Here is a 26,227-nt window from a genome sequence, read left to right on the forward strand (position 1 = left end):
TGAAAGTGACTACTATCTAGAGAGTATGTCTGCTTCTCCGCCCTCCCCCGACTCCTGGTAACCACTAGTGAACATTAGTTTCTGTATATTTACCTGTTCATGCCATTTCATAAAAGCGATAAAATGCAATATTTGTTTTTTTGTGACTGACTTATTTCACTCAACATAATGTCCTCAAGTTTCATCCACATTGTAAGATGTTTCAGGAACTCATTTTTCTTTATTGCTGAGTAGTATTCCATTTATGTACGTACCATGTTTCACTTATTCATTCATCCATCAATGGGCACTTAGGTTGCTTTCACCTTTATGCTATGGTGAATAGTGCTGCAATGAACATAGGTGTGCATGTGCCTGTTTATGTTACTTCTATTAGATCCCTAGGGTATTACCTAGGAGCGGAATTGCTGGGTCATATGGCAGCTCTACCTCTAGTTTTTTGAGGAATCGCCAGGCTGTTTTTCACAACAGCTGTATCATTTTGGATTCCCACCAACAGTGGATGAGGGCTCCAATTTTTCCACATCCCCTCCAACACTTGTTATTTCCCATTTTTTAAAAAAAATCTTAGCCATCCTAGTGGGAATGGAATGGTATCTCACTGTGGTTTTGGTTTGTATTTCTCTGATGGCTAATGATGCTGAGCATCTTTTCACGTGCCTGCCAGTTATCTGAATATCCTCTTTGGTGAAGTGTCTGTTCATATTCTCTGTCCTGTTTTTGAGTGATGTCCGGGATTTCCTGAGGTCACAGCAATACTACCACAAAAACTATAAAAGTTTAAAAACATTTAACTTTTAGAGTCTCAAAACAAGGCCAATTTAGCTTGGACTGGGTTTAGGTACCAGTTTCTTGGGCCCAGGACATATTTTTATATGCTTACCCACCCACTCAGTCCTTTTGTACAGACAGACGTCTCTGCTCGGGTGACAAGCAAGATTACACTGGAACATGGTTTTGCCTGTAGAATGAGTTTCCTTTGGTCACCTGGAAATAAACTGCAGATACAGCAGGCTGTTGTAGAGTCCTTGCTGGTTTTGGTTTTAGCCATGCTACACTGAAGGAAGTGGTATAAGTAATACTGTCAGACAGGAGATGTTTTCTGCTGGGCCTCATCCCATGGCAAAGGATGTACTGAATGCCCTGTATACCACCCCAACAACTCAAATACCATGCCTAGGCAGCCTCCTTAATTTTTAAGGGTCATACCCAATCCCAACTGTATATAGGTCAGATGAGTGCTATGATGGCCTGGAGCCCCGAAATGAGAGGACAGACACACAACACAAGCTGCACTGCAAAGTCAGACATGATTTGTCAGCCTTTATTAACCAAGAGTGAAGCCGAGCCCTAGAGTTTCCTTTTAAAAAACCCAACCTTATGGCAAACAATGGTTCAATTCTTAATGACTTTTAATTATATGTTCAATACTACAGAGCAAGAATCGATCACTTTTCAATCACGTATTCTTCTGAGATTAAAATACAAATGTAAAACAGGTTAAAATAAGATTCTCCCCAATGATTTAAAAAATAATTCCAATTGAAAGACATTTCAAACACTATGTGTAGAACTCAGGACCAAAAAAGACCTTAAAACATTTTTGCCTTTGAGGTAGCACAATGATGCTGAATTAGATTTTTTATTACAATGAGCTTAAGAAAACAATGAAGAATCTACCTTTTGCTCAAGGTGGGCTAAATGGTTTTCTGCAAATCCCCCATGAGGTTAGTGACAGTTTTCTCCCTCTTTTTTTTTTTTAATTTTTTTTTTTTTTTTAGTATAAAGATAGCCCTGCAGTGTGTAAAAGGAAACCCGTGGGAAGGCTGCTTCCCATAAAATAGACATTAGAATCACTGAGGAACGTCAGCAGTCAAGACAGGAGGAACAAGAGGTAACTATAGTAAAAAACCACAACAACTTGTACCTTGGCGAGTTTGGGTTACAAGTGCATATCAAAACAAAAATTCCAACATCAGTCAACTGAAAACAAAAGATGAAAGATGACATTCATGCGTCTTTTTCCTTTTTCTCTGCGCAAATCTGCTTTTTCCCTTTTTCCAAATGACAGAAGATTGTACACTGTTACATGACATGGAAATGCTGTGGGCTCAGGCTGCTGCCAGGCACCAGCGACACCTCTCATCTACTTCTTCACTGTTGTGAGCAGAGAATCCGGGCAGTCAGAGGATGAGCATGACCTCTCCTGGCTTGCCCACTTTGCTGCTGAGTTCGCTCATTAAACTGCTCAAAGCAAAGCTTGGAGAATCCATAACAATGATATATAACACAATTATATGTAAAAGGACCACTGGCTAAGAGGACAAAAGCACAAGAACCCTTCCTTCAGAGAATACAACCAAGAGAAGAGAGTGGATAGGATAAGCTGGGGCCAGAAGGAAGGACAACACAGTGGGTTAGATCTCAAGGCTCTCAGGAACATTCTCCACCATCCAAAATAAACAGCAAAGCCAAAAAAAAAAAAAAAAAAAACGGGTATGGAGCTCTAACCCACAGAAGAAAACAATATAAAACAAAGGGCTCTATTCCCAACACATACTCCTCTCTGTGAGGCTCAACCATTGGTGCAGGGCTTGCCTGACACTATGTGGACACCACAGCTGAGTTGAACTTGGCCAGGCTCCTGAAACCCTAGTAATGGCTGTGTCCTATTTCACTCATACTGGTCCCTCTGAAGTCTCCCTTTCTCAAGCGAGACCTGCTGGGGGCCCTGTATGCAGTGAGGGTCTGGACTGCTGATCCATGTGTCAATCTACAGTTGCAGCAGAAGGATTCAAACCTGACTCTACTCTGGAAAACAGCAATCATCAGTGAGGCAGGGGTGTCAAGGAGGGCTCCGTCAAGGGAAAGACTAGACTGGGAAGTGTGAGAGGGTGGGATGAAAAGGCCCATCCCTAGCAGCCTGCTGGAGTGACACAGGCACAGAGTCACAGCCAGCCCTAATTAATGCTGGTATGTGAGGTGGGGAAGGGACATCTGCTCGACATTCAAACAGAGGCCGTACTAAGTCTGGGGCTGGAACTCTGTGTTACTCCTGAAACCCAATGTACCTTTGCAAAAAACAGGTGTGGTTCTTACCTGTTAAATTCCAAGATCTTCTTTCTGGGTTTAGTTGATAATAAAATGACACTATAGAAAAGAAGAGCCTTGGGAAAATGTGTGATTACCACATGGTCTTTCCCAGTGCTAGCTGCCTGTTTTGGAGTTACTAGTCATAACCTTTCACAATTCACATTGCAGTAGCTGCAATGTAGGCTGCTCAGGGCAGTCTAAAAAGGGTCCTCCTGCTTTACCTTCACAGAGCACAAGAAAAGGTAGAGTTACCAAGGTTGGGGTGGGCCACCCACTCTGGAAATTTCTCAGCCATTGTGTTCGTAGCAAAAGCAGAAGGTCTAGCTTATGTGGACGCTGGAAGGCGACCATGTGAACTCTGTCATTATCTACAACAGAATGACTCAAGCCCCAGTACGTAATCTCTTAGGGATTTATTCAGTTATACAAGTAAAAAATCATATTGGAAAGGGCTTTTGGATTTAATATAAACTTGGCCGTGACATCCAAATTTATCTTTATGCAAATTTTACAGTCCTCCTAGGATCTCTTGCAGCATCTTATTCTAAGTCATTCTGAAGAAGAAAAAAAAACTTCCGTTCTGAAATATAACTAGCTAATTAATTCATCAGAATTCTACCTGGTATAAACAAAAGGTTAAAAAGAACTTTAAATACAAGCTAAATTACCTTCCTCTGGGATTAACAACTGGAACCCCAAATATCCCAACATTTCAATTATAAAAGCCTTTGCAGTAATTCTATGACATTGTAAATGATGCCACTTTTTGAAAACTAACAGATATAGTTGATCTTCAGGATGAATGCTGAGTCAGTTGACAAACTCCACATATATGAATATGTCCAAGGGGAATTCCCTAAACAGAGAAATATTTTTTTCATAATTAAAAAAAAATAGGCTTTCTCTTCACAGAGTTTAAAAATTGATGGTTCAACAGCAAAACAATGCAACAACTCTGGACCAGAAGGAAAGGGCTCTTTTTGTAGCACAACTTCTTGCTGGCACACTGCCATTAGCTGGTAGGGGCAACTGGAAACAAGAGATGGCAGGAGTTGCCCCGGAAAGTATTTGGGTTGGATAAAGTGATGGCACCACCAGACCCTGGCTCCTCATAAACAGACAGCAATTAATTCATGCAAACTGCACAGAGGTTAAAAAAACAAAGCAAAACAAAATCTGCCAACCAACCAAACAAACAAAAAAACCTAAAATACCCAACCCAGAAAACCTTTCCTGGCTCTCTGCTATCTGTAAAATATGCCAAACCCAAATTTTCTGCTCTAACATGAGTCCCACTGATGGATCAGTTTGCTCTGGGGTGCTGACCTTCTGAGTTCTACGTGGGCAAGGCCTCTCCCTAAACATCACTGTGGGTTTGGAGTGATCACTGGAGATCAGCTACACATATCTGGAGACAGGTGTACATAGCAGACATCACAAGGCCACAGGACCACAGGCCTCCATCACATCTGCCACCATTTTCTACTGTAAAAGCAAAAGCTATAATTGTGACCAAATGTGGTCTTTCTCAAAGGACAAATGAAGAGATCCAAGGTTACCAACATTTCCTCCCTTGAGAAAGGTTGGGGGAGGGTGTCTACAGTTGCTCCACAGGTTTCTGCAGACTTTGTGGTAACTTCCAAAAGCAATAATAGCAGCAAGAGAGGGAAAGGAGGATGTTTACACTTTGGACTTTGTATCAGGCACTTAAATTGTTGGAGAGACATGCCATCCTGAACCAAAGATGTGAAAATAGGGTTGGAATAATCATTACAAATAGTCTAATAATGGACTTTCCAAAGCAAAGTGGAGGTGTGGGTTGAACCTGTGCTCATCCTTTAGTGCTGACTTTCAAGTTTTCTAAATGCCCATGGCCACAGCAAGGCAGCAGTGGCAGCAACAGCAGGAACGATTCTGTCGTGTCTGTTTTCTGTGGCTGACCAGAGGGTTTTGGTGTCACACTGAGAAGGCTCTGGGGTATGGCACACCTACTGCGTGGGGTCGTTCAGATCCACGCTGGAGCCAAACATCTTCACCAGCTGTTCCTCATAGTGTGAGATGTTCCTCTTCATGATGTCCATGCAGGGCCCCAGCAGTCTCTCAAATGCTTGTACATCCATAACTGCATTGTTAAAAAGAGCAACAATTCAAGTCATTTCTCTCATGCAAACCTTTTCCTAAATATAACCATTCATGTGAAAGTAGATTAGACTTTGGGACACTCAGTACTTAGAAAAAGGAAGGCTGATTCTCCATGAATACAGCAGGGTTGTGTCATCTTAGGTTTTCAAGGACCTGTGAGAAACTGTGCAGAGTCCAGCAGTACCTGTTCTCCCTCATCCCCCACAGTCCTAGGCACCTGCCTCATTACTGCTTTTCTCACATGGCCAGGAGGCCTGTATGCCTGTCTTGCTCACAGGCTGTAGTCAATGCTCAGGAATGTTTGCTAAAAGAATACATTTCTGGTTGGCCACACAAACTGTCCACACTGAAATGTGAGTGAGAGCTGGCAGAATAAGTCAAGGCTTGCTGATTAAGAAAAAATACTGCTAGAGAAAAAAAGTATTAATGCATAAAAAAATTTTCTTACCTAAGCATTTGACATCTCCCACTGCATAAGCTGAAGCAGCTCTGGGTTTGTTGGTAACCAGTGCAAGCTCTCCAAAGTACTGCCCCTTATGACAGCGGGCAATCTCGACCTCCTGGTTCCCACCATCCTTGTTTGCTTTAGTCTAGAGAAAGAAGAGAACGTGACCTGGGCTGACTCCAGAATCATAGCTGAGCAAGTCCAGTTGCACACACATGTATTCTCTTCTCAGTACATGCAGCATAATTCACTTTACAGAGGCTCTAACTGTACCTTCTAAACTGCATGGGGTAGCCTCAGTGATCTGGTTTAATCAGAGAAGTTGGCCTGTACCTGGGGCTTCACCTGAGTCCTAACGCTTTTCAGGTAATGCCTAAGGTGAGGTACAGGCCATTTTCTCTGGAAGATTTTATAAATATAACATTCTTGTGTTTTAGGAGATGCCAACCTCTGAGGTACAGAGGAAAAGACAAGGTCTTTTACTATTTCTTTGTAAATAACATCAAAGCTTCTCTTAGGTCATGAGTCACAACCCTGGGATACTTCTCTTTGGTTTGGGACTGTGCCTTTTTCAGGCAGCACGTCATAGTAACACATTTTTAAAAAAAGCATTACATGCATCTTTCCGTGTTAAATAATATCTGGAGTTTGTTATTATTTTACAAATCCATCTGCTAAACTAAGTAATAATTTAAGTAAAAAATTATTTCAGATTTAGTAACAAGAATTATTCTGTCTCTAAGCACCACTTTGTTATAAGCAGCAGATAGTGAAAAAAATCAAGCTATCTTATAGATATAGTAATCATATTTCTCTTATCATTCTTATAAACTTTTACTAAATACATTCTGCAAAAGGCTTCATACCAGGTTGATTTAGTATTATATATTACTCACTATTTTAACAAACTCTACATTCTCCAAAAAAATCTGAAACAAGGATGATGGATTTACTGGTGAGAACCACTCCTTCCACACATAGGTCATCAGCTTGTAGGCCCCCCTAGCCATCAGATGGCCATAATATTAACTGTCCTAGAGTCATGCCTTGGCAGTACTTGGAAAAGGAAGCTGTTTTCATTTTTACTGGCCATCTGTATTTTATTATTATGTGCTTTCCCCACTTTATATTAGACTGTGTATCTTTTTCTTATTGATTTGTAGACCAATATTTTTCATACCATTAATTAAATTATCTGAGTAACAAAAGCAAAGGGAGTTGGAACAAGAAAAAATACACTAACTCCGTATCAAAGGATGGTCTTAAACAAATATGGTCTTTGTCAGTCACCTATCTCACATAGCAGTGATGGTTTTGGTACATCAAACACACTTCGCATCATTTAAAGCAAACGGTTACTTTTTGTACATATACCTGGCATCTGGATCTCCACTGGCATAAGTGACACCATCACACATAAACTTACCTTGCTTTTAATCAAGATGCTCACTTCACCGGACTCTATGATGTAAAAGCTATCAGCCTTTTCACCCTGAAAGGGGAGAGGAGGTGAGTTCAGAGACATACGAGTGTATTGAAGAGGGACACAAAAACATACGGTTTTCTCACTGCCTAAGCTCTGATTTGTATTTATTTTCCAACTCTACAGATGAATTGAGTGGCTAACAAATCCAGAACTAAACGAGAGGATCCTGAACACAGGGGATGACAGCCCAACTATAACTGACACACATCTCTCATCTCCTAATATGGAACATTCACAGTTATTTCTACGAATGTGCCCAGGCTGCCTACTGCACAGGCCTCATGTTGGTCTGCTATGGATAACCCAATGACAGGACCAGTAATCAAACCTGCTGCAGACAGTGTTAAGGTGACTCTTGGCTGCCCCTGGGGCACAGGGTCCAGGGACAATCTTGACAATCAAAGGCAGCCCTTGAGAGGGCAGAGTAGATCTGGAGAAGGTTGTGCTTGGTGAGGGAGAAGAGCTGATGTAGGTTGATGCCACCCTTATAAGCCTCAGGCTTTTCTTTTGTTTATTTTGATTTTAAACCACCTGGCTGAACCTGTCATTCAGGTAATTTGACAAATAATTTATTAAGTACTTACTTTTTTTTATGTACTATGTGGAAACCCTGGTGGCGTAGTGGTTAAGTGCTACGGCTGCCAACCAAAGGGTCGGCAGTTCGAATCCACCAGGCGCTCCTTGGAAACTCTATGGGGCAGTTCTTCTCTGTCCTATAGGGTCGCTATGAGTCGGAATCGACTCGATGGCACTGGGTTTGGGAGGTACTGTGCACTATTCTAGGCATGTGATATAGGTCAGTGGGCAAAACAAACATCCTTGTCCTGTGGAACTTACAGTCTAGTAGGATAAACAAACTGTAAACAACATAATGAATCAAGTAAATTATACCGTGGTGTTGGATATGGTAAGTGCTACAGGAAAAAGTGGAGTAGGGAGTGTGAGATCTGGAGTGCTGGCGGGTGGTGACAGTGTACGATAGGGCTTCACTGAGAAAGAAGGTGGGATGTGAGCATAGGCTGGAAGGTGAGTTAAGCAAGCAGATACGGAAGAAAAGATTTTAGGCATACTTCAGTCTCTCACCCCTCACTCTCAGCTTCTGAAGCAAAGACTACCTACGCTGGATAATTCAACACTAATCATGTGCTCTTGTTCCCTGTGGGTCTTGTGTCTCCGGTGAGAATCTGCAGTTCTTTTGAGCATGGATAAGATTTCATGTCCTTTGACCATCACACAGAGTTCCAAGTGGGCAGCCATACATAGCTGAGGCTGATGTTCCTGATTTAATCTAGTCCAGATCACCATGTTACAAAAAAATAAGGGCTCATACACAGCAATGATCGTGAGGATGGCACAGGACTGGGCAGTGTTTCCTTCTGTTGTATACAGGGTGGCTATGAGTTGGAACTGACTCGATGGAACCTAACACGTAAGTATACATAAGTCTATGCATCTGTATATATTCAAATATACAATAAAACACATGGGGGCACAAACACAGATACCTCTTAGACTTAACCAAATATCTCGTGGAATTGGTTTATGGGGTCTGAAGGCTTAGGACCATAGTCTCGTGGGACAACTCAGTCAATTGGCATAATACAGTACATAAAGTTTATGTTCTACATCTTAGTGTAGTGAGTAGCATATGGGGTCTTAAAGCTTATGAGTGGGCATCTAAGATACAACTATTGGTCTCTACGCATCTGGAATAAAAGAGAAAGAAGGAAACCAAAGACTCAGAGAAGAAACTAATCCATAAGACTATTGTCTACAGGAACCATGGCCTCACCTACTCTGAGACCAGAACTACATTGTGTCTGGCTACCGCTAATGACTGTTCTGGTCAGAAACAAAAGAGTTGGATCCTGGTAGAATGGGAACGAAATATGGAACAGAATTCAAATTCTTAAAAATCCAGACTTACTGGACTGGTTGAGACCGGAGAACTCCCTGAGACTACTGCCCTGAGATACTCTTTAAACCTTGAAACAAAACTATTCCATGAGGTCTTTTTAGCTAAATAAGAGATTGGCTCATAAAATAAGCAATATCATCCATGAATACCTGTGGTGAAATGAGTTCCTTTATGTGGTCTTTTGCCTGGGTTCTTTGGAAAAATAGCTTGAGAGATTTTTTTCAGCTAAGCTCTGAAGATTTACCTTTGCCCTATTTTTCTATCTCAGAGGATGTGTTACGCTTGTCCAGGTTGATTGAGATTTCCTGGGTAAGCTGTAAACAAGTTGGTTTTGATACTTTTCGTCTGGTCTGAGGCTGTAGCCTGCCTTGTGATTGGTATGCACCTTGTAGGAATTGGTCTATAGACTATGCAGGTGGGAGTGGCTATGCCTTGAAACTGACAAGGAGTTTGTGTATTTAAGCAGCTAGCCCCACAGAGGTTTATGAGTCAGAAAGAAGTAGAAAGAGAAGGAGGAGGAAGAAGCAAAAGGAAGGAAGAAGTTATGGCAAAAAGAGCTGTAATATACGTCAAGGGCTATAAAACTTAAGACAGAGAGGCCTGGAAGGGGCCCAGCAGCAGAGCAGAGCCGGTGGCAACAGGCCTGGAAAGAGCCTAGCAGGAGTGCTGGTGGCGACAGGCCCCGAAGGGGCCCACAGGCAGGGCCAAAAGGAGCCTGTCCACAGGGTGCCAAGAGAGTCTGTCCTCATGGGGCTGAGGAGAAGCCTGCATGGTCTTGAGGAGCTGAGAGAACTGTCCTGCACTGAAGAAGGGAGACTTTGCCTACATGATATTTGATTCTGTTGATCTGACCCTGAGTTGTACCCTGTTCCTTATAAACCATTTAACTGTAAGTATGGCCTATAAGTTCTGTGTGGCCACTGCAATGGATTATCAAACCTAGAAAAGAAGTAGAGAATGCTGTGGGAGGGATGGATGGCTTCAGAATTGGTAAAAAGGGTTGGAGAGTGGGGGTATGGCTGACCTCCACCTCATAGGGATCAGCTTTGGGCTGATCATGAGTCACGTTACCCCCCCACCAAAGTTAGACAGGTTTGGATGATACTATTACTACTACTTAGGTTTTATAGTACTATGCTCCTTAAAAAAAATCATCTGTATGGGACTAAATGGTCAACATTTACTCAAAAATAAAGACAAGAAGGCAAGGAGGTAGGGAAACTAGATTACTGTAAACGGAACAATCAGAACAAAAATAATGAGAAAGATGACACACTGTGAAAAATGTAATCAAGGTCACTGAACAAATTGTATAGAAACTATTAAATGAGAACTTAATTTGCTGTGTAAACTTTCACCAAAAACACTGTATTTTAATAAAAAAATACTTTGAGAAAAATGAAAATGAAGACACAACATACCAAAATGTATTAGATATAGCTAAAGCAGTACTGAGAGAGACATTTCTAGCTGTAAATGTCTATATTAAGAAAGAAGAAAGATCTCAAATCAATAACCTAGTCTTCTACTTTAAGACACTGGAAAAAAAAGAGCAAACTAAACCTAAAGCAAATAAAAGAAAGGGAATAATAAAGACTAGAGAAGAAATTAAAATTAATGAAATAAAGAATAGAAAAACTACACAGAAAATCAATGGAACCAAAAGCTGGTTCTTGAAGATCGGCAAAATTGACAAACCTTTAGGTAGACTGAAAAATGAAAAAAGAGAAGACTCAAATTACTAGAACCAGAAATGGAAGAGGAGGCATTATTACTTACCCTACAGAAATAAAAGGGACTATAAAAGAATACTATGAACAATTATATGCCAACAAATTAGATAGATTAAAACAAAAATGGACAAATTCCTAGAAAGACACAAACTACTTAAACTGACTCAGAAGACCCAGATTATGTGAACAGACCTATACAACAAGTGAGGAGATTGAAGAAATAATAATAAAAAAAAACTACCCACAGAAAACCACACTGAGGTATGAACAGGGAAGAATGTCTTTCTTTGCAAACTCATGCCTTGTACCTTCCCAGGCTGCCTGGTTGACCTGCTGATCCTAAAGTGCCAGGCTAACCAAATGGAGATCTGTGCCCTGGTGCTGAGGCACCTGCCTGCCCAAAAGTTATACTTCTTCGTGGGCTACAGTGAAACTCTGTCACACTTTTACAGGTGTCCTGTGTGTCTGCACCTCCAAACCGTGCTCTCAAAGTGGTATATGAGTGCATCTAGATGATCCCCTTTTTTGTATCAAGCTCTAGCCTACAAAGGACAGAAAGGAATGAAGTAAAACATGGAGAAATACATCCTGTCAGAATATTGAGGCATTGTTTCCAAAGCTGTTGTTGATAAAGCCCTCTGTTATTTTAAAAAAAAACCAAAAAACTACCCACAAAGAAAATCCGAAGCCCAAATGGCTACACTGCTGAATTCTATATTTAAAGACAACTTAATGCCAATTCATAATAAATTCATCCAAAAAATAAGTATTCTGAATGCAAGAGCATTATAAAGCTTCAGAATAGTCTAGAGCAGCGGTTCTCAAACCTTAGTAAATATCAAAATTACCTGGAGGTTGTTGATAGCAAAACCAGACAAAGACATCGCAAGGAGAGAAAACTACGGACCAATATCTCTCATGAACAAATGTAAAAATGTAAAATTTCAGCAAATAAAATCCAGTAATATATAAAAAAGGTAATACATCATGACCAATTGGGGTTCATCCCAGGATGCAGGACATTAAAGAAATCAATCAATGTAAATTCACCATACTAACAACTAAAAAATAAAAACCATATAAACATTTCAATAGATGCAGCAAAACCATTTGTCAAAATTCAGTACCCTTTCATAATATAAAAACTCTCAGCAAACTAGGAATGGAAGGGACACTCTCTGACCTGTTAGGGGCATTTATAAAAAACCTACAGCTGACATCGTACTTGATGGTGAAAGACTGAATGCTTTCTCTAAGATCGAGAATAAGACAAGGAATACTGCTATCACTACTTCTACTCAACACTGTACTAGAGGTCTTAGCCAAAGCAATAAGGCAAGAAAAAAAAAAGGCATATGGATTAGAAAGGAAGTCTTTGTTCGTAGATAAAAAGACAGTCTATGTAGAAAATCCCAAGAGCACTATAAAAAAGCTACTACAACTAATAATTCAGGTTAGCAAGATTGTAAAATATCACAAGATCAGCGTACAAAATTCAACTGTATTTCTAAACATTAGCAAAAAAATCAGAAATTGAAATAAAAAAATACTTTTTACAATTGCATCAAAATTATGAAATATATAGGAATAAATTTAACCAAAATGCTCAAGACCTGAAAACTACAAAATATTAGAAATTAAAGAAGACCTAAATAAATGGAGATACATCATGCTTGTGAGTCTGAAGAACTGAATCACTATTGTTTGGATTCAATTCTTCCCAACCTGAGGTATGGATTTCACACAATCCCAATCAAAAATCCCAGCAGGCTTTTTTTTTTTTTTAAATAGAAGTTGATAAGCTGATCCTAAAATTTATATAGATGCAAAGGAGAAAGAATAGACATAACAATTATGAAAAAAAGCACAAATTTGGAAGGTTTAAACTACCTGGTTTCAAAACTTATTAGAAAGCTACAATAACCAAGGCAGTGTGGTACTGGAATAGTGACACACATATAGATCAATGAAACAGAAAACACACCAAAAATAGATCCACACATATATGGTCAATTGATTTTCAGTAGAGTTGTCAAGGCAATAAGGAAAGAATAATCTCTTCAACAAATGGTGCTGGAACAATTGCATATCCCTATGTGAAACCCTAGCACCACATACAAAAATTAACTCAAAATGGATAATAGACCTAGTTTTAAGAGGTAATTATGAAACCTCTAAACTGCACTGTTCAATACGGTAACCACTAGCCACATGTGGTTATTGAGCACTTGAAATGTGGCTACTAAAAGTTGAAATGTGTTTTAAGTGTAAAACAACACACCAGATTTCAAAGACTTGGTACAAAAAGAAAAAAGAATGCAAGATTAATAAATCTTTAAATCAATTACATGCTGAAATGGTAATATTTCTGATGTTGTTGTTAGATGCCGTTGACTGGGTTTTGAGTCATAGTAACCCTATGTACAACAGAATGAAACACTGCCTGGTCCTGAGCCATCCTCATGACTGTTGTTATGCTTGAGCCCACTGCTGTAGCCTCTGTCTCAATCCATCTCATTGAAGGTCTTTCTCTTTTTTGCTGACCCTCTACTTTACCAAGCATGATGTCCCTCTCCAGGGACTGATCCCTCCTGATAACATGTCCAAAGTATATGAGACGAAGTCTTGCCATCCTTACTTCTAAGGAGCATTCTGGCTGTACTTTTTCCAAGACAGATTTGTTTGTTCTTTTAGCAATCTGGAAACCCTGGTGGCATAGTGGTTAAGTGCTACGGCTGCTAACCAAAGGGTTGGCAGTTCGAATCTGCCAGGCGCTCCTTGGAAACTCTATGGGGCAGTTCTGCTCTGTCCTATAGGGTTGCTATGAGTCTGAATTGACTTGATGGCACTGGGTTTGTTTTTTTTTGGTTTGGCAATCTAGGGTATATTCAATATTCTTCACCAACACCATAATTCAAAGGCATCAGTTCTTCTTTGGTCTTCCTTATTTGTCGTCCAGCTTTCGCATGCATATGAGGCAATTGAAAACACCATGTCTTGGGTCAGGTGCACCTTAGTCCTTAAAGTGACATCTTTGCTTTTTAACATTTTCAAGAGGTCTTTTGCAGCAGATTTGTCCAATGCAATGCGTTGTTTGATTTCTTGACTGCTGCTTTCGTGGGTGTTGATTGTGGATCCAAGTAAAATGAAATCCTTGACAACCTCAATCTTTTCTCTGTTTATCATGATGTAGCTTATTGGTCTAGTTGTGAGGATTTTTATGTTGTGTAATCCATACTGAAGGCTGTGGTCTTTGATTTTCATCAGTAAGTGCTTCAAGTCCTCTTCACTTTTGGCAAGCAAGGATGTGTCATCTCTACAACGCTGATTGTTAATGAGTCTTCCTCTAATCCTGATGCCCTGTTCTTCTTCATATAGTTCAGCTTCTTGAATTATTTGCTCAGCATACAGACTGAATAAGTAAGGTGAAAGGACACACACCTTTCCTGATTTTAAACCATGCAGTATCCCCTTTTTCTGTTGGAATGACAGCCTTTTGATCTACATACAGGTTCCTCATGAGCATAATTAAGTGTTCTGCAATTCCCATTCTTTGCAATGTTACCTGTATTTTAGATATACTGGTAAAATATATTATTAAAATTAAGTGCACTGTAATCGGTATACAACTTGCCTAATATAACTGATATCACTAAGTTGTACACCAGAAAAAGGGTGAAATGGCAAATGTTGTATTATATATAATTTACAACAGCAGCAACCAAAAAAAAAGGCAGGGTGGGGGGAGGATATAGTTGCTGGTTCTTGTTTGGTACAACCAAACATCTCATGGGATTAGTTCTCTTGGTTCCAAGGCTAAGTGTCATAGCTTCATGGGACTATCCAGTCAAATGCCCTTATACTGTTTTGGGAGTTTCTGATCTACTCCTCAATTCAGTGAGTAGTGCCAGAAATCTGAAAAGCTTGTGAGCAGCCATCCAAGATAGAACAATTGGTTTATATTCGCCTGGAGCAGCAGAGGAAGAAGGAGACACAGAAACCAGAAAAGGAATTGGACAGCAGATCTAGTTGCCTCCATAAACCAAAAGAACTGGATGTGGTCTGGCTGCCATTACTGAATGTTTCCATCAAGGACTCAATAGCTGAGTCCTGATCAAAGGGAGGAAATGTGGAACAGAACTTAAAATTTCTTACAGAATCCAGATTTACTGGACCCACTGAGGCTGGAGGAACCCTTGAATCTCTTGCCCTGAGATTTTTGAACCTTGAACTAAAACAATCCTCTAAAGTTATATTCAAACTAAACAACAGTTTAGCTGGATTAGTAAAGAATATTCTCCTTGAGGACTGTGCTTTTTAAAAGAATTATCTCTATCAGATCAAACTGACTAGAGTAACTCTAAAGCACAGGTAAGTAGTTTATGGGGCAGTGATTCTAAGTCAATGGTGTTGAAATAATGTAGGAAATAGCAAGAACGGTGACACAATGTGAAGAATGTAACCTATGTCACTGAACTGCACATGCAGAAATTATTGAATAGGTGTATGATCTGCGGTGTGTGTTTTCACACAAAAACAAGTAAGTTCACTTGTTTCCTTTTACATTTAAGAACTTTTGTGCTTTATCTTGTTATTGCTGTTGAGCATATACACACAGCAAAACATACACCAATTCAACAGTTTCTACATTTACAATTCAGTGACATTGAGTTTTACAATCATTCTCACCCTTCTTTTCTGAGTTGTCTCTCCCCCATTATCAGAAGCTCATTGCCCCCTAAGGTTCCTATCTAATCTTTTGAGTTGCTGTTGTCAATTTGATCTTATACAGATATTTCTTAAAGGAACATAATGCTCAAGGCAGACATTATTTACTAGTGAAACTAAACTATCATTTGGTTTTAAGAAGACTTCAGGGGATATTTTTGGTTTAAGGTTTAAAGATTATTTCAGGGCAACAGTTTGAGGGGTTCATTGAGCCTCCGTGATTCCAGAAAGTCTGGAGTCTTTGAGAATTTGAAATTCTATTCTACATTTTCCCGTTTTTAATCAGGATTCCTCTATAAAATCTTTGATCAAAATGTTCAGTAATGGTAACCAGGCACCATCCAGTTCTGGTGTCATGGCAAAAGAGGCAGTTGTTATAGAGGCAATTGGTCACACATTCCATATCCTCCCCTCCTATTCCTGACTCACATTCCTCTATTGCTCCAGGTGAATAGAGATCAATTGTTGTGCTTTAGATGGCTGCTTGCAAGCTTTTAAGAGGCTGGGCACTATGCAATGAGCTAGAGGGTAGAATAGAGGCACTAAACAAGTTATTAGGCTAATTAACTGGGATGTCCCATGAAATCATGACCCTAAACCTTCAAACCAAGGAACCAAATCCCATGAGATGTTTGGTTGTACATAAGTAGCCTCAGTAGCTACTCTTTCCCTTTTTTTTTTTTTGATCACTTATAAATATATCTATCACACAACTTTTGCCAATTTAACTTTTTACAGGTGTACAATTTCTAGAGAAATGCAAATTAGAACCAAAATGAGATACCACTTCACACTTACTAGAATGGCTAAAATTTTAAAGACTGTTAATACTAAGCCTTGATGAGGATGCAGAGCAACTGGAACTCTCACCTACTGCCGGTAGGAATGGCAATGGTACAGCCATTTAAAAAAACAGTTTGGCAGTTTCTTAGGTAGTTAAACATACATTTGCCTGACTCAGCAATTCCACTTCAAGGTATTTACCCTAGAGCAAATAAAATCATATGTCTACACAAAGACTTACATGCGAATTTCATAGCAGCATCACTCATAATTGCGAAAGACTGGAAAGATACTAATTGTCCCTCCACTGGTGAATCTTACTAACAAACCATGGTACAGCCATACAATGAAATACTACCCAACAATAAAAAGGAACGTTCCACTGGTACACACAACAACATGGTTGACTCTCAAAAACATGGTAAGATATGGGATCAAATTGACAACAGCAACTTGAAAGATTAGACAGGAAACTTAGGGGGCAATATGTTTATGTTAATGGGGAAGGAACAACTCAGAAAAGGAGGGTGAGAATGACTGCACAACTTGAAGAATGTTATCAGCGTCACTGAATTCTACAACTAGAAACTGCTGAATTGCTGTATGTTTTGCTATGTATATTCTCAGCAACAAGAACAATAAAAGATTTTTAAAAAAATGCTAAAAGAAGCCAGACATAAAGTATACATTATATGATTTTACTTATATGAAATTCTAGAAAAGGAATTTCTATTCCCTCCTGAAGTGATAAAAAGCAGATCAGTGGCTGCCAGGAGTGAGGGATTAGGGGAAGGCACTGACTACAAATGCAAACAAGGGAACTTTTAGGGGTGATAGAAATGCTTGTGGGGGTGGTTACAAAACCCTTCAAATTGTACGCTTAACCAGGGTAATTTTATTGTACACAAAATATATATTAATAAAGCTGACCAAAGCAAACAAAACAGTTTCTGATACAGTAGGTATGGAGTTGGGCCCGTGAACTTGCTTCTTGCTTTTAACAAGCTCCCAGATGATGCTAATACTATAGGTCCTGAGACCTCACTTTGAGAATCCTTGGTCTAGAGACACTGCCAAAAGGGGCCTATAATAAGGTGGGTTTTTTATCTTAATTTGTGTCCATTCTGCAGTCCCTCTACCACTCTATCATCAAGAACACAGACACCCCAGGAAACACTGTGGCTTCTCATGCCTCCTGAAAACCTAGTGTGAGGAGCATGGGCCTTGGGCCTACAGGATGAAGTTGAGGTCCTATGGGGGTAACTTGAAACGCCCAAGGTTCAGGGCAAATGTGGTCAGTTAACATCTCCCATTCTTGCAACTCAGGCCTACATTCTTACCATACCAGGATAGCTGTCCTAGAACACAGCTCACATCCTCAGGCCTTTGCTCATCTTGTTCTCTTGCCCGGAAAAACCTTTCCCAGACCGAAACTGCTGAATCTGAGCCCAGCTCAAATGCCATTTCCTCCATGAAGCCATATAGATTACTTCCTTTTTCTGTGTTCTCATTGTTATTCATATCCACTTTCATTATAGTATTTACTATATTTGGCCCTACGTGTGTATCTTAATAAATGTAGACTCAAACCAATTTCTAATTAAAGGAATTATTAAGAGTAAAGGCATCTAGAAAACAAAGACATTTTAGAGATGCCACTTAGAGAAGACATAGTTTTGTTTTTTAATTGTGGTAAAATAAACATTAAATTTACCATTTTAACCATTTTTAAGTGTACAAGTCAGTGGGATTAATCACAGACAGAGTGTTGGGCCATCATCATCACAGTTTGTTTCCAAAACTTTTTCATCATCCCAAACAAAAACTTTGTACGCATTAAACAATAACTCCCATTTCTCCCTCTCCACAGTCCCTGGTAACCGCTAGTCTACTTTCTGTCTCTATGAATTTGACTATTCTAGATAGCTCATGGAGTCCCTGGATGGTGCAAATGGTTAATGCGCTTGGCTGCTAATTGAAAGGCTGGAGGTTCGAGTCTACCCAGAGGTACCTGAGAAGAAAGGGCTGGTGATCTACTTCTGAAAAATCAGCCATTGAAAAACCTATGGAGCACAGTTCAATTCTGACACACATGGGGTCACCACGAGTCAGAGGTGACTCTACAGCAAATGGCAGTGGTGGCAGAGAGCTCATGTAGAGGGAATCGTACAGTATTGGTCTTTCTGTCTGGCTAATTATACTTAACATAATGTTTTCAAGGTTCACCAATGCTATAGCATGCATCAGAATTTCATTCTTTTTTATGGCTGAACATATTCCACTGTGAGGTGGACTTGAAGCACTTACTGATGAAGACCAAAGACTACAGCCTTCAGTAGGGATTATACCTCAACAGAAAGAAAACAAAAATCCTTATAACTGGACCAATGAGCAACATCATGATAAACAGAGAAAAGATTGAGGTTGCCAAGGATTTCATTTTACTTGGGTCCACAATCAACACCTATGGATACAGCAGTCCAGAAATCAAATGATGTACTGCATTGGGCAAATCTGCTGCAAAAAACCTCTTTGAAGTGTTAAAAGCAAAGATGTCACTTTGCAGAATAAGGTGCGCCTGACCCAAGCCATGATATCTTCAATTACCTCATGTGCATGCGAAAGTTGGACAATGAATAAGGAAGACCGGAAGAGAAATGATGCCTTTGAATTATGGTGTTGGCGAAGAATATTGAATATACCATGCAGAATGAATAAGTCCTCCTTGGAAGAAGTATAGCCAGAGTGCTCCTTGGAAGTGACGATGGCAAGACTTAGTCTCATGTCCTTTGGACATGTTATCAGGAGGGACCAGTCCCTGGAGAAGGACATCATGCTTGGTAGGGTAGAGGGTCAGTAAAAAAGAGGAAGACCCTCAATGAGATGGGTTGACATAGTGGCTGTAACAATGGGCCCAAACTTAGCAATGATTGTGAGGATGGTGCAGCACCAGGCAATATTTCATTCTGTTGTATGTAACGTTGCTGTGAGATGGAACCGATTCAACAGCACCCAACAACATATTCCAATGTATATGTATACCACATTTTGTTTATTCTTTTGTCTGTTGATAGGCAGTTCCTCTCTCTTTCTTTGATAAGCCTAATTATATGTTGTGGTTCTGGTGTGGCCAATTCCACCCATAGGTCCCAGGGGTGGGTCCAGGACCCAGGCCTGACCAATTTGATCTTTCTCCTAGTGCCAGCACTGAGTTCAGGGATGAGCACATCACCTAACCAAGACCAACCAGATATATTCCCAGCACTCTTGCCAGAACCATGGCCAAAGAAGCTTATACCAGAAAAGCCCCTAATATTCTTTACATATAATTAAAAATGCAAACTGATTAGACAGGAAAATGTACTATACAGTCCACTGTGTGATGATCCTTACTGCAGGCAAAAACAACATGAAAAAAAAGGTACAAAGGAAATACTAAAGACATCTTACAAATCTGATCAGTCACTGAAGACTAAGGACTCTGGTTTGTGTTGGATTAGCTGAGAGGGTACCTTTGTGCCAATGAAGACAGAAGGTAGAGGGCACAACCCTCCTACCTTCTCCAGGTTTTAATAGCAATGAATGAAGCTTATTCAGGATTAAAAGAAAATGCCATCCTAAAGAACACACACTAGAAGCCGAGGAAAGGTGAATGGAGTCATGAGATTTGGATATGTCAGTGAGTGGACATCAAAGACTCTGTAGGACTCTGCAGGAAGTGTGACCTAGTACCTCGCAGCCTGAGCTCCTAACAGTGGGAGAACATGAAAGTTTTGTGAGACAAACAATGTACTAGTTCTTCGGGTGGAAATTCCAGGAAAGCAGCTGTACAAGGTCCCTGCTCACCTGAGTGATAATGCGCTCTCCATCCTTATAGACCTTCTCTCCTATTACGTCCACAATCTTCATTCGTTCTGACACCTGAAAAAATGGACACACTCAACAATTATAAGGAAAAGACTTCAACTGAAAGTCACAGAAACAGGTTAGAATAGCTTGTTTTGAAAATCTAACAAAAGTTTTAACAGTTTTTCCTCAATCCCCATAACCACATTCTTATTCAAATAGACTTTACCTCTAGTGATTTAAGGAGGGGCACAGATTCAATAAATGATTCAAACATCTTCCTCTTTTTTGCATTGTTTTTCACTATGATTCTTCTAAAAGTCACCCGATCCTTCAAGAAAAAAACATGAAAAATTTGGTAAATGCCTGTGCAAGACAATGTCCATGGTTTAATTAACTGGACTACTACAAAATTAGAGGACTATGGAAGGCACTCTGTCAACTGAGTGCTTAAAATAATGAGATTTCAGTCTTAGAGTCATGACTGGGAGAAAAAGACCTAAAGCTTGAGCCACACAGATGCCCCACATGGTGTCACTTGCTGTCATGTGTACGATGAGAGCCACCTATTGGCCATAAATACAATAAAAAATAAAAACTCCCCCAAATTTGTGAGCTCAGGGTCACTGTTCAATGTCAAAAGATGGACCTTCCAAAAAAAGAAAAAAAATCAGATGGTTCCTGTCCTCAAAGAGTTTACAATCTCAATGAGGAGACAAGAAAAAATACATAGGAATAAAAAATTTACAGAAAAACAACAAAAAAACCCAATCAGAAAATGGGCAAAGGACTTGAAGAGACATATATAAATGGCCAATAAGCACATAAAAAGAAGTAACACCATTAGTCATTAGGAAAATGCAAATGAAAATCAAAATGAGGTACCACATGCACTAGGATGGCTATTATTGAAAAACAAACAAACAAAACCCAGAAAATAACCATTGTTGGCAAAGATATGGGACAACTGGACTTCTCCTGCATTGCTGGGAATGTAAAATGGTATAGTCACTACTGTGGAAAACCGTTTGGTACAAGTATTCATCATTATACTCAAAATGGTAAAGCATGTGGAAAAAAGTTCAACATGGAATTACCATATGGCCCAGCAATTGCACTCAAACAGATGCTTGTACACCAGTGTTCACTATTTACAATAGCCAAAAGGTGGCAACAACCCAAGTGTCCACCAGGAGATGAACAGATCAACAAAATATGATACATACATACAATAGAATATTACTCGGGCATAAAAAGGAATGAAGTTCTGATACAAGTTACAGCATGGATAAACCTTAAAAACATTATGCTGAGTGAAATACGTCAGATGCAAAAGGACAAATATTGTATAATTCCACTTCATGAAATATGTAGAATAGGCAAATTTATACAGACAGAAAATAGATGCAAGGTTACCACAGGCTGAGGGGACAGGGAAGTTGAGATTTATTGCTTAATGAGAAGAAAAAGTTATGTTTTGCTTGGTCATCCTTTTCTTGGGGCTGTTTTTGTCTATATTTGTTGGAAATTCTGGGCTGCAGGCTCTTCCAGCACCCCATCTGGAATATATGGGAAGCCATAAGGGAAAACCAGAGAACTCACTGCTGTGTCCTTCTTCAAGTCCTGGGCTTCCTAGCCAGTCCACCTTCTTTCTACCTTTCAGCGTCTTTGTATGCTTGTTTGTTGTATTATGTTCAGAGTTTTTTAGTTTAGGATTAGTAAGGAATGGGGCTATTCCATCTTGGCCTGAACCAGTAATTGACATAAATATATTTTAAAACAGAACTTATTTTCCCCCATTATTTATTTATTTATTGAACATTTTATTGTGCTTTAGGTGAAAGTTTACAGTCCCCCATTATTTATTGACCTGTACTTGAGTTTTTCAATCGCCAGATCTCTAAGTGTGTGATCTATCTCCTTAAACCATTGTATCTCCCATCTCCCAGGAGCACTTGTTTTTTTGGGGGGAGAGGGGGAGGTTACATGAGTGTTCGTTTTACTATTTACTTATTTTTCAGTGTATTTAAAGTACTTCATAATAAAAATATGAATTAGTTAAATTTAAAACAATATAACCACATAGTTTCCATTTACATAGTAGTTTGACAGAGAATGAAAACTGAGCAAAATCAAATGAGGAAAGTTTCCTCTCTAAAATTAAATTTTTCTAAAACCATTTGACAAAAAATTGGGTCCACTCTTCGACAACTAAATCACTTTACATTTTCCCACACATCCTTTTAGAATGAATTCCTAATCTCTTTCTCCTCCTTGTTATAGTTATACAATTCTTTGTATTTTTTCTTTCATAGTACCCTGGCCCTTCAATTCTTCTCAATAATTTCTTCATAAAAAAACAAAAACCCCAAACATCAAAATAGTAAACCTGTATTAAAGAAACATATTTTTACAACTTTAAAAAAGCAAGTTTGGGGATTTCCTAAAGCACTGTACTCTATCAGAGAACTTCTGAATTAATTCATCAAGTTCTAAAGCATTCACTGGAGTTTTGATTGGAAGTACTTATGTATTTAGGGAAATTATTTCTGGTTAATTTTTATTTCAGTATTAAGCATGAAATAATCTTTGTAACATTTGAAGTGTGTGTGTAGTCTGTTTAATTTAAAGATTCTAGTTCCAGGACCAAAATACTATTTCTGCTCTTTCAAGCCTGGCCACAGACAATTGCAAGGGTTCGCCTGGCAGTACACTGCAGTTTTCTAGAGAGAGCTGCAGTCAAGGACTCAGCCCTCACGTCTCACTGAGACCTCCTTATCGGGGCCTTGGCTAAGGTAATTTTCTCCACTTTGGCTCAGTACCTTTCCACTCCTAGCCCTCCCCTTGGTCCACCAGTCCATAAACAGGCAGGAGCTTTTTTCTGGGGTGCCTTGGCATGAGACAATTACACTTCCCCCATCTGCACTGTATCCACCTGACCCTTGTCCAGGGCTCCTCCATGGGAAAAAATGGAACACTGGGGAGCAAATGCCCATTTCTGCTTTCACTGGTGCATCAAGTGAATAAGGGTTTGATAACCGCAACACCTGACTGCTTAACAGTACCCAACGCTTAAACTGATCTTTTAATTATAATATTTTAATATTTTTCTAGTTTATTTTCTTGGGTTTCCTGTTGAGAAAAACACTCCAATCGCCCAGAGGTAATTATTATATTGCTTCTCCTATTCTAATATGTATACCTCATTTCTTTTTTCTTGTATCTGCATGCTTTAGCATTTTGAGTACAATGATGAATAATACCTGTGGTGGTGTATATTCCAAAATACACATCATGATGTTAAGGAAAATATCAGAATTTGTTTACTCCTAATATTTTATTTTTATTTCTGATACAATTTTTAAAACTAATTATATTTTTTGTTGTTGAGAATATACAGCATAGAACATACACCAATCCAACAATTTCTACATGTACCATTCAGTGATACTGATTACATTATTCAAGTTGTGTAACCATTTTCCCTTTCCTCTTCAGAACTGTTTCTCTTCTTTTAACATAGACTCACTGCTTTCTAAATTTCCTGTCTGATCTTTTGAGTTGCTGCTGTCACTTTGTTCCCATTTATATAGTTTTCAAAGGAGCATAATGCTCAAAGCAGACATTCTTTATTAGTTAGGCTAAATTATTATTTGGTTTTTCAGGGGATATTTTTGGTTTAAGGTTTAAAGATTATCTCAGATCAATAGTTTTGGGGTTTATCCAGCCTCCATGCCTCTAGAAATTCTGGATTCCATGAGAATTTGAAATTCTGTTCTGCATTTTTCTCTTTTTGATCTGGATTCTTCTATAGAATCTTTGATCAAAACATTCAGTGATGGTAGGCAGGCACCATCCAGTTCTGATCTCATGGCAAAGGAGACAGTTGTTCCTGGAGGGAATTAGCCACTCATTCCATATCCTCTTCCAATTCCTGACTCTACTTCTTCCCTGTTGCTTCCCAGGAGCATTTTTAATTCCACATTACTATGTCACAGTAAAGTGCTCTTTTATGTCTTTAAATTATGATTTTCTTGTCTTTACAATGTGATTTCTTTTGAGGAAATAAATGTTGTTGTTCTATGGTATAAAATTTAATTCTGCTTATATAAAGGCAAATGGAAACTACTACATATGTCAACAAACACTGTGTTTTTAATACTGAACCATTTCCCTCACTCACCAGTCCCCAAAGGGAGCCTTCTGAGGTGGCGACGATGGTAGCAGCTCTCGGGGTATTGTACATCAGAGCAAGTTCTCCAAAACTTCCATGGTTGTCATATTGACCAACAGAGCGAGTTTGATTATCTTTTGTTACTAAAATGTCATAGGTTCCCCTGGAAGAACGACAAGAAACAATTTCATTAATTACTTCTAATAATTAAAAAATGTAAGAATTGGCAAGTAGTATATGAATAGAAGGTACATATGATACAAACGTTGTCATAGGAAATTCCCAGCTCATTTTTGCTAGTATATAGAAATACAATTGAGTTTTGTATTTTGACCTTATATTCTGTGACCCTACCAAACTCAGTTATTAGTTCTAGAAGATTTTTTATAGTACATTCTTGGGATTTTTCTACATAGAGATTGATCATATCATCTGCAAACAGTATTCCTTGTCCCTTTCCAAATTGTATGCCTGCATTCATTCATTTATGTCTTATCGCACTGGCTGGGACCTTCAGTACAATGATGAATAGACGTGGTGAGAGCAGACATCCTTGTGTCTTAGGGGAAAAGCATTCAGTCTTTCATCAGTATGACATTAGCTGCAGGTTTTTTATAAATGCTCTTAATCAGGTTGGGGAAGGTCCTGTCTAATTCTACTTTGCTGAGAATTTTTATCATGAAAGGGAGTTGAATTTTGTAAAATGATTTTGCTGCAGGTATTGAGATGATGGTATGGATTTTCCTTTTCAGTCTGTTGAAAATCAGGATGTAAAACATTAAAATAAAGAAAGGGTACAATTTTCTACATATTGATTGGTTGTTGTTGCTATTAGTTGCCATTGAGTTGGCTCCAACTCATGGCGATATTACGTACAACAGAAAGAAATGGTGCCTGGTCCTGTGCCATCACCATGACTGTTGGTATGTCTGAGTCCACTGTCGTGGTTACTATGTCAATTCATCTCATTGAGGGGTTCCCTCATTTTTACTGACCCTTCACTTTACCAAACATGATGTTCTTTTCTAGCAATTGGTCTTTCCTGATGATGTGTATGAAGAAGCAAGCTGAAGTCTTGCCATCCACACTTCTAAGGAGTATCCTGGTTGTATTTCTTCTAAGACTGATTTGTTTGTTCTTTTGGCAGTCCTTGTTATTTTCAATATTCTTTGCCAACATGGCAATTTTCATGCATCAATTCTTCTTCTGTCTTCCTTTTTCATTGACAAGCGTTTACATGGATATGAGGTAATTAAAAAGACAACAGCTTGGGTCAGACACTTTAGTCATCCAAGTGACATCTCTGCTTTTTAAAACTCTATAGAGGTCTTTTGCAGCAGATTTGCCCAATGTAATACATCATTTGATTTCCTGACTGCTGCTTCCATGGACATTAACTGTTGATACAAGTAGACTGAAATAACTGACAATTTCAATTTTTTTCTCCATTTATCATGATGTGGTTTATTGGTCCATACTGAGTATAATGAATGCCAAAGAATAATATTCAGAACTGGCAAGCACTTGGGGAAACAGGCATTCTCAACATACCACCAAGGCAAACATAAGCCTTTCAAAGTGTTTGTAGGATAATTAGCAATATATAGCAAATGCCTTACAGAGGCCCTTTGACACAGCACTTCCATTTTTAGGCATTCCAAAGGAAGTAATCAAAGATACCAAAAATGATTTAACTACAGGGATGCTTTAACACATTTACAGCAGCAAAACATTAAAACAATGAAATCTAAACTAGACGATAGGTTAAATATGTTTAGATTCTTATTATACAGTCATTAAAAATGATGACATAGAATAATATTATATTCCATGGCAAAATGTTTAAAATAGATTTAAAAAATTAAAATCAATGTAAAAA

The 26,227-nt window shown here is 39.0% G+C and overlaps 1 protein-coding gene across 1 annotated transcript in view; it reads right to left on the reverse strand.

Moving 5' to 3' along the window:
- Positions 1-1,297: 1,297 nt before the first annotated feature.
- The window catches only part of PRKAR2A (protein kinase cAMP-dependent type II regulatory subunit alpha), an 85,418-nt gene continuing 60,488 nt past the window's right edge, over positions 1,298-26,227 (reverse strand). Inside the window, exons 6-11 of the mRNA XM_049862191.1 lie at positions 24,358-24,511; positions 20,404-20,505; positions 20,175-20,249; positions 7,107-7,172; positions 5,684-5,825; positions 1,298-5,215 (exon numbers count right to left, since the gene is read on the reverse strand). Coding sequence (XP_049718148.1) covers positions 5,082-5,215; positions 5,684-5,825; positions 7,107-7,172; positions 20,175-20,249; positions 20,404-20,505; positions 24,358-24,511 — 673 coding nt within the window. The 3' untranslated portion in view covers positions 1,298-5,081. The remainder of the gene's footprint in view (positions 5,216-5,683; positions 5,826-7,106; positions 7,173-20,174; positions 20,250-20,403; positions 20,506-24,357; positions 24,512-26,227) is intronic.

This window comes from Elephas maximus, chromosome 20 (genome assembly GCF_024166365.1).
Source record: "Elephas maximus indicus isolate mEleMax1 chromosome 20, mEleMax1 primary haplotype, whole genome shotgun sequence".
In the NCBI taxonomy this organism is placed as follows: Eukaryota; Metazoa; Chordata; class Mammalia; order Proboscidea; family Elephantidae; genus Elephas; species Elephas maximus.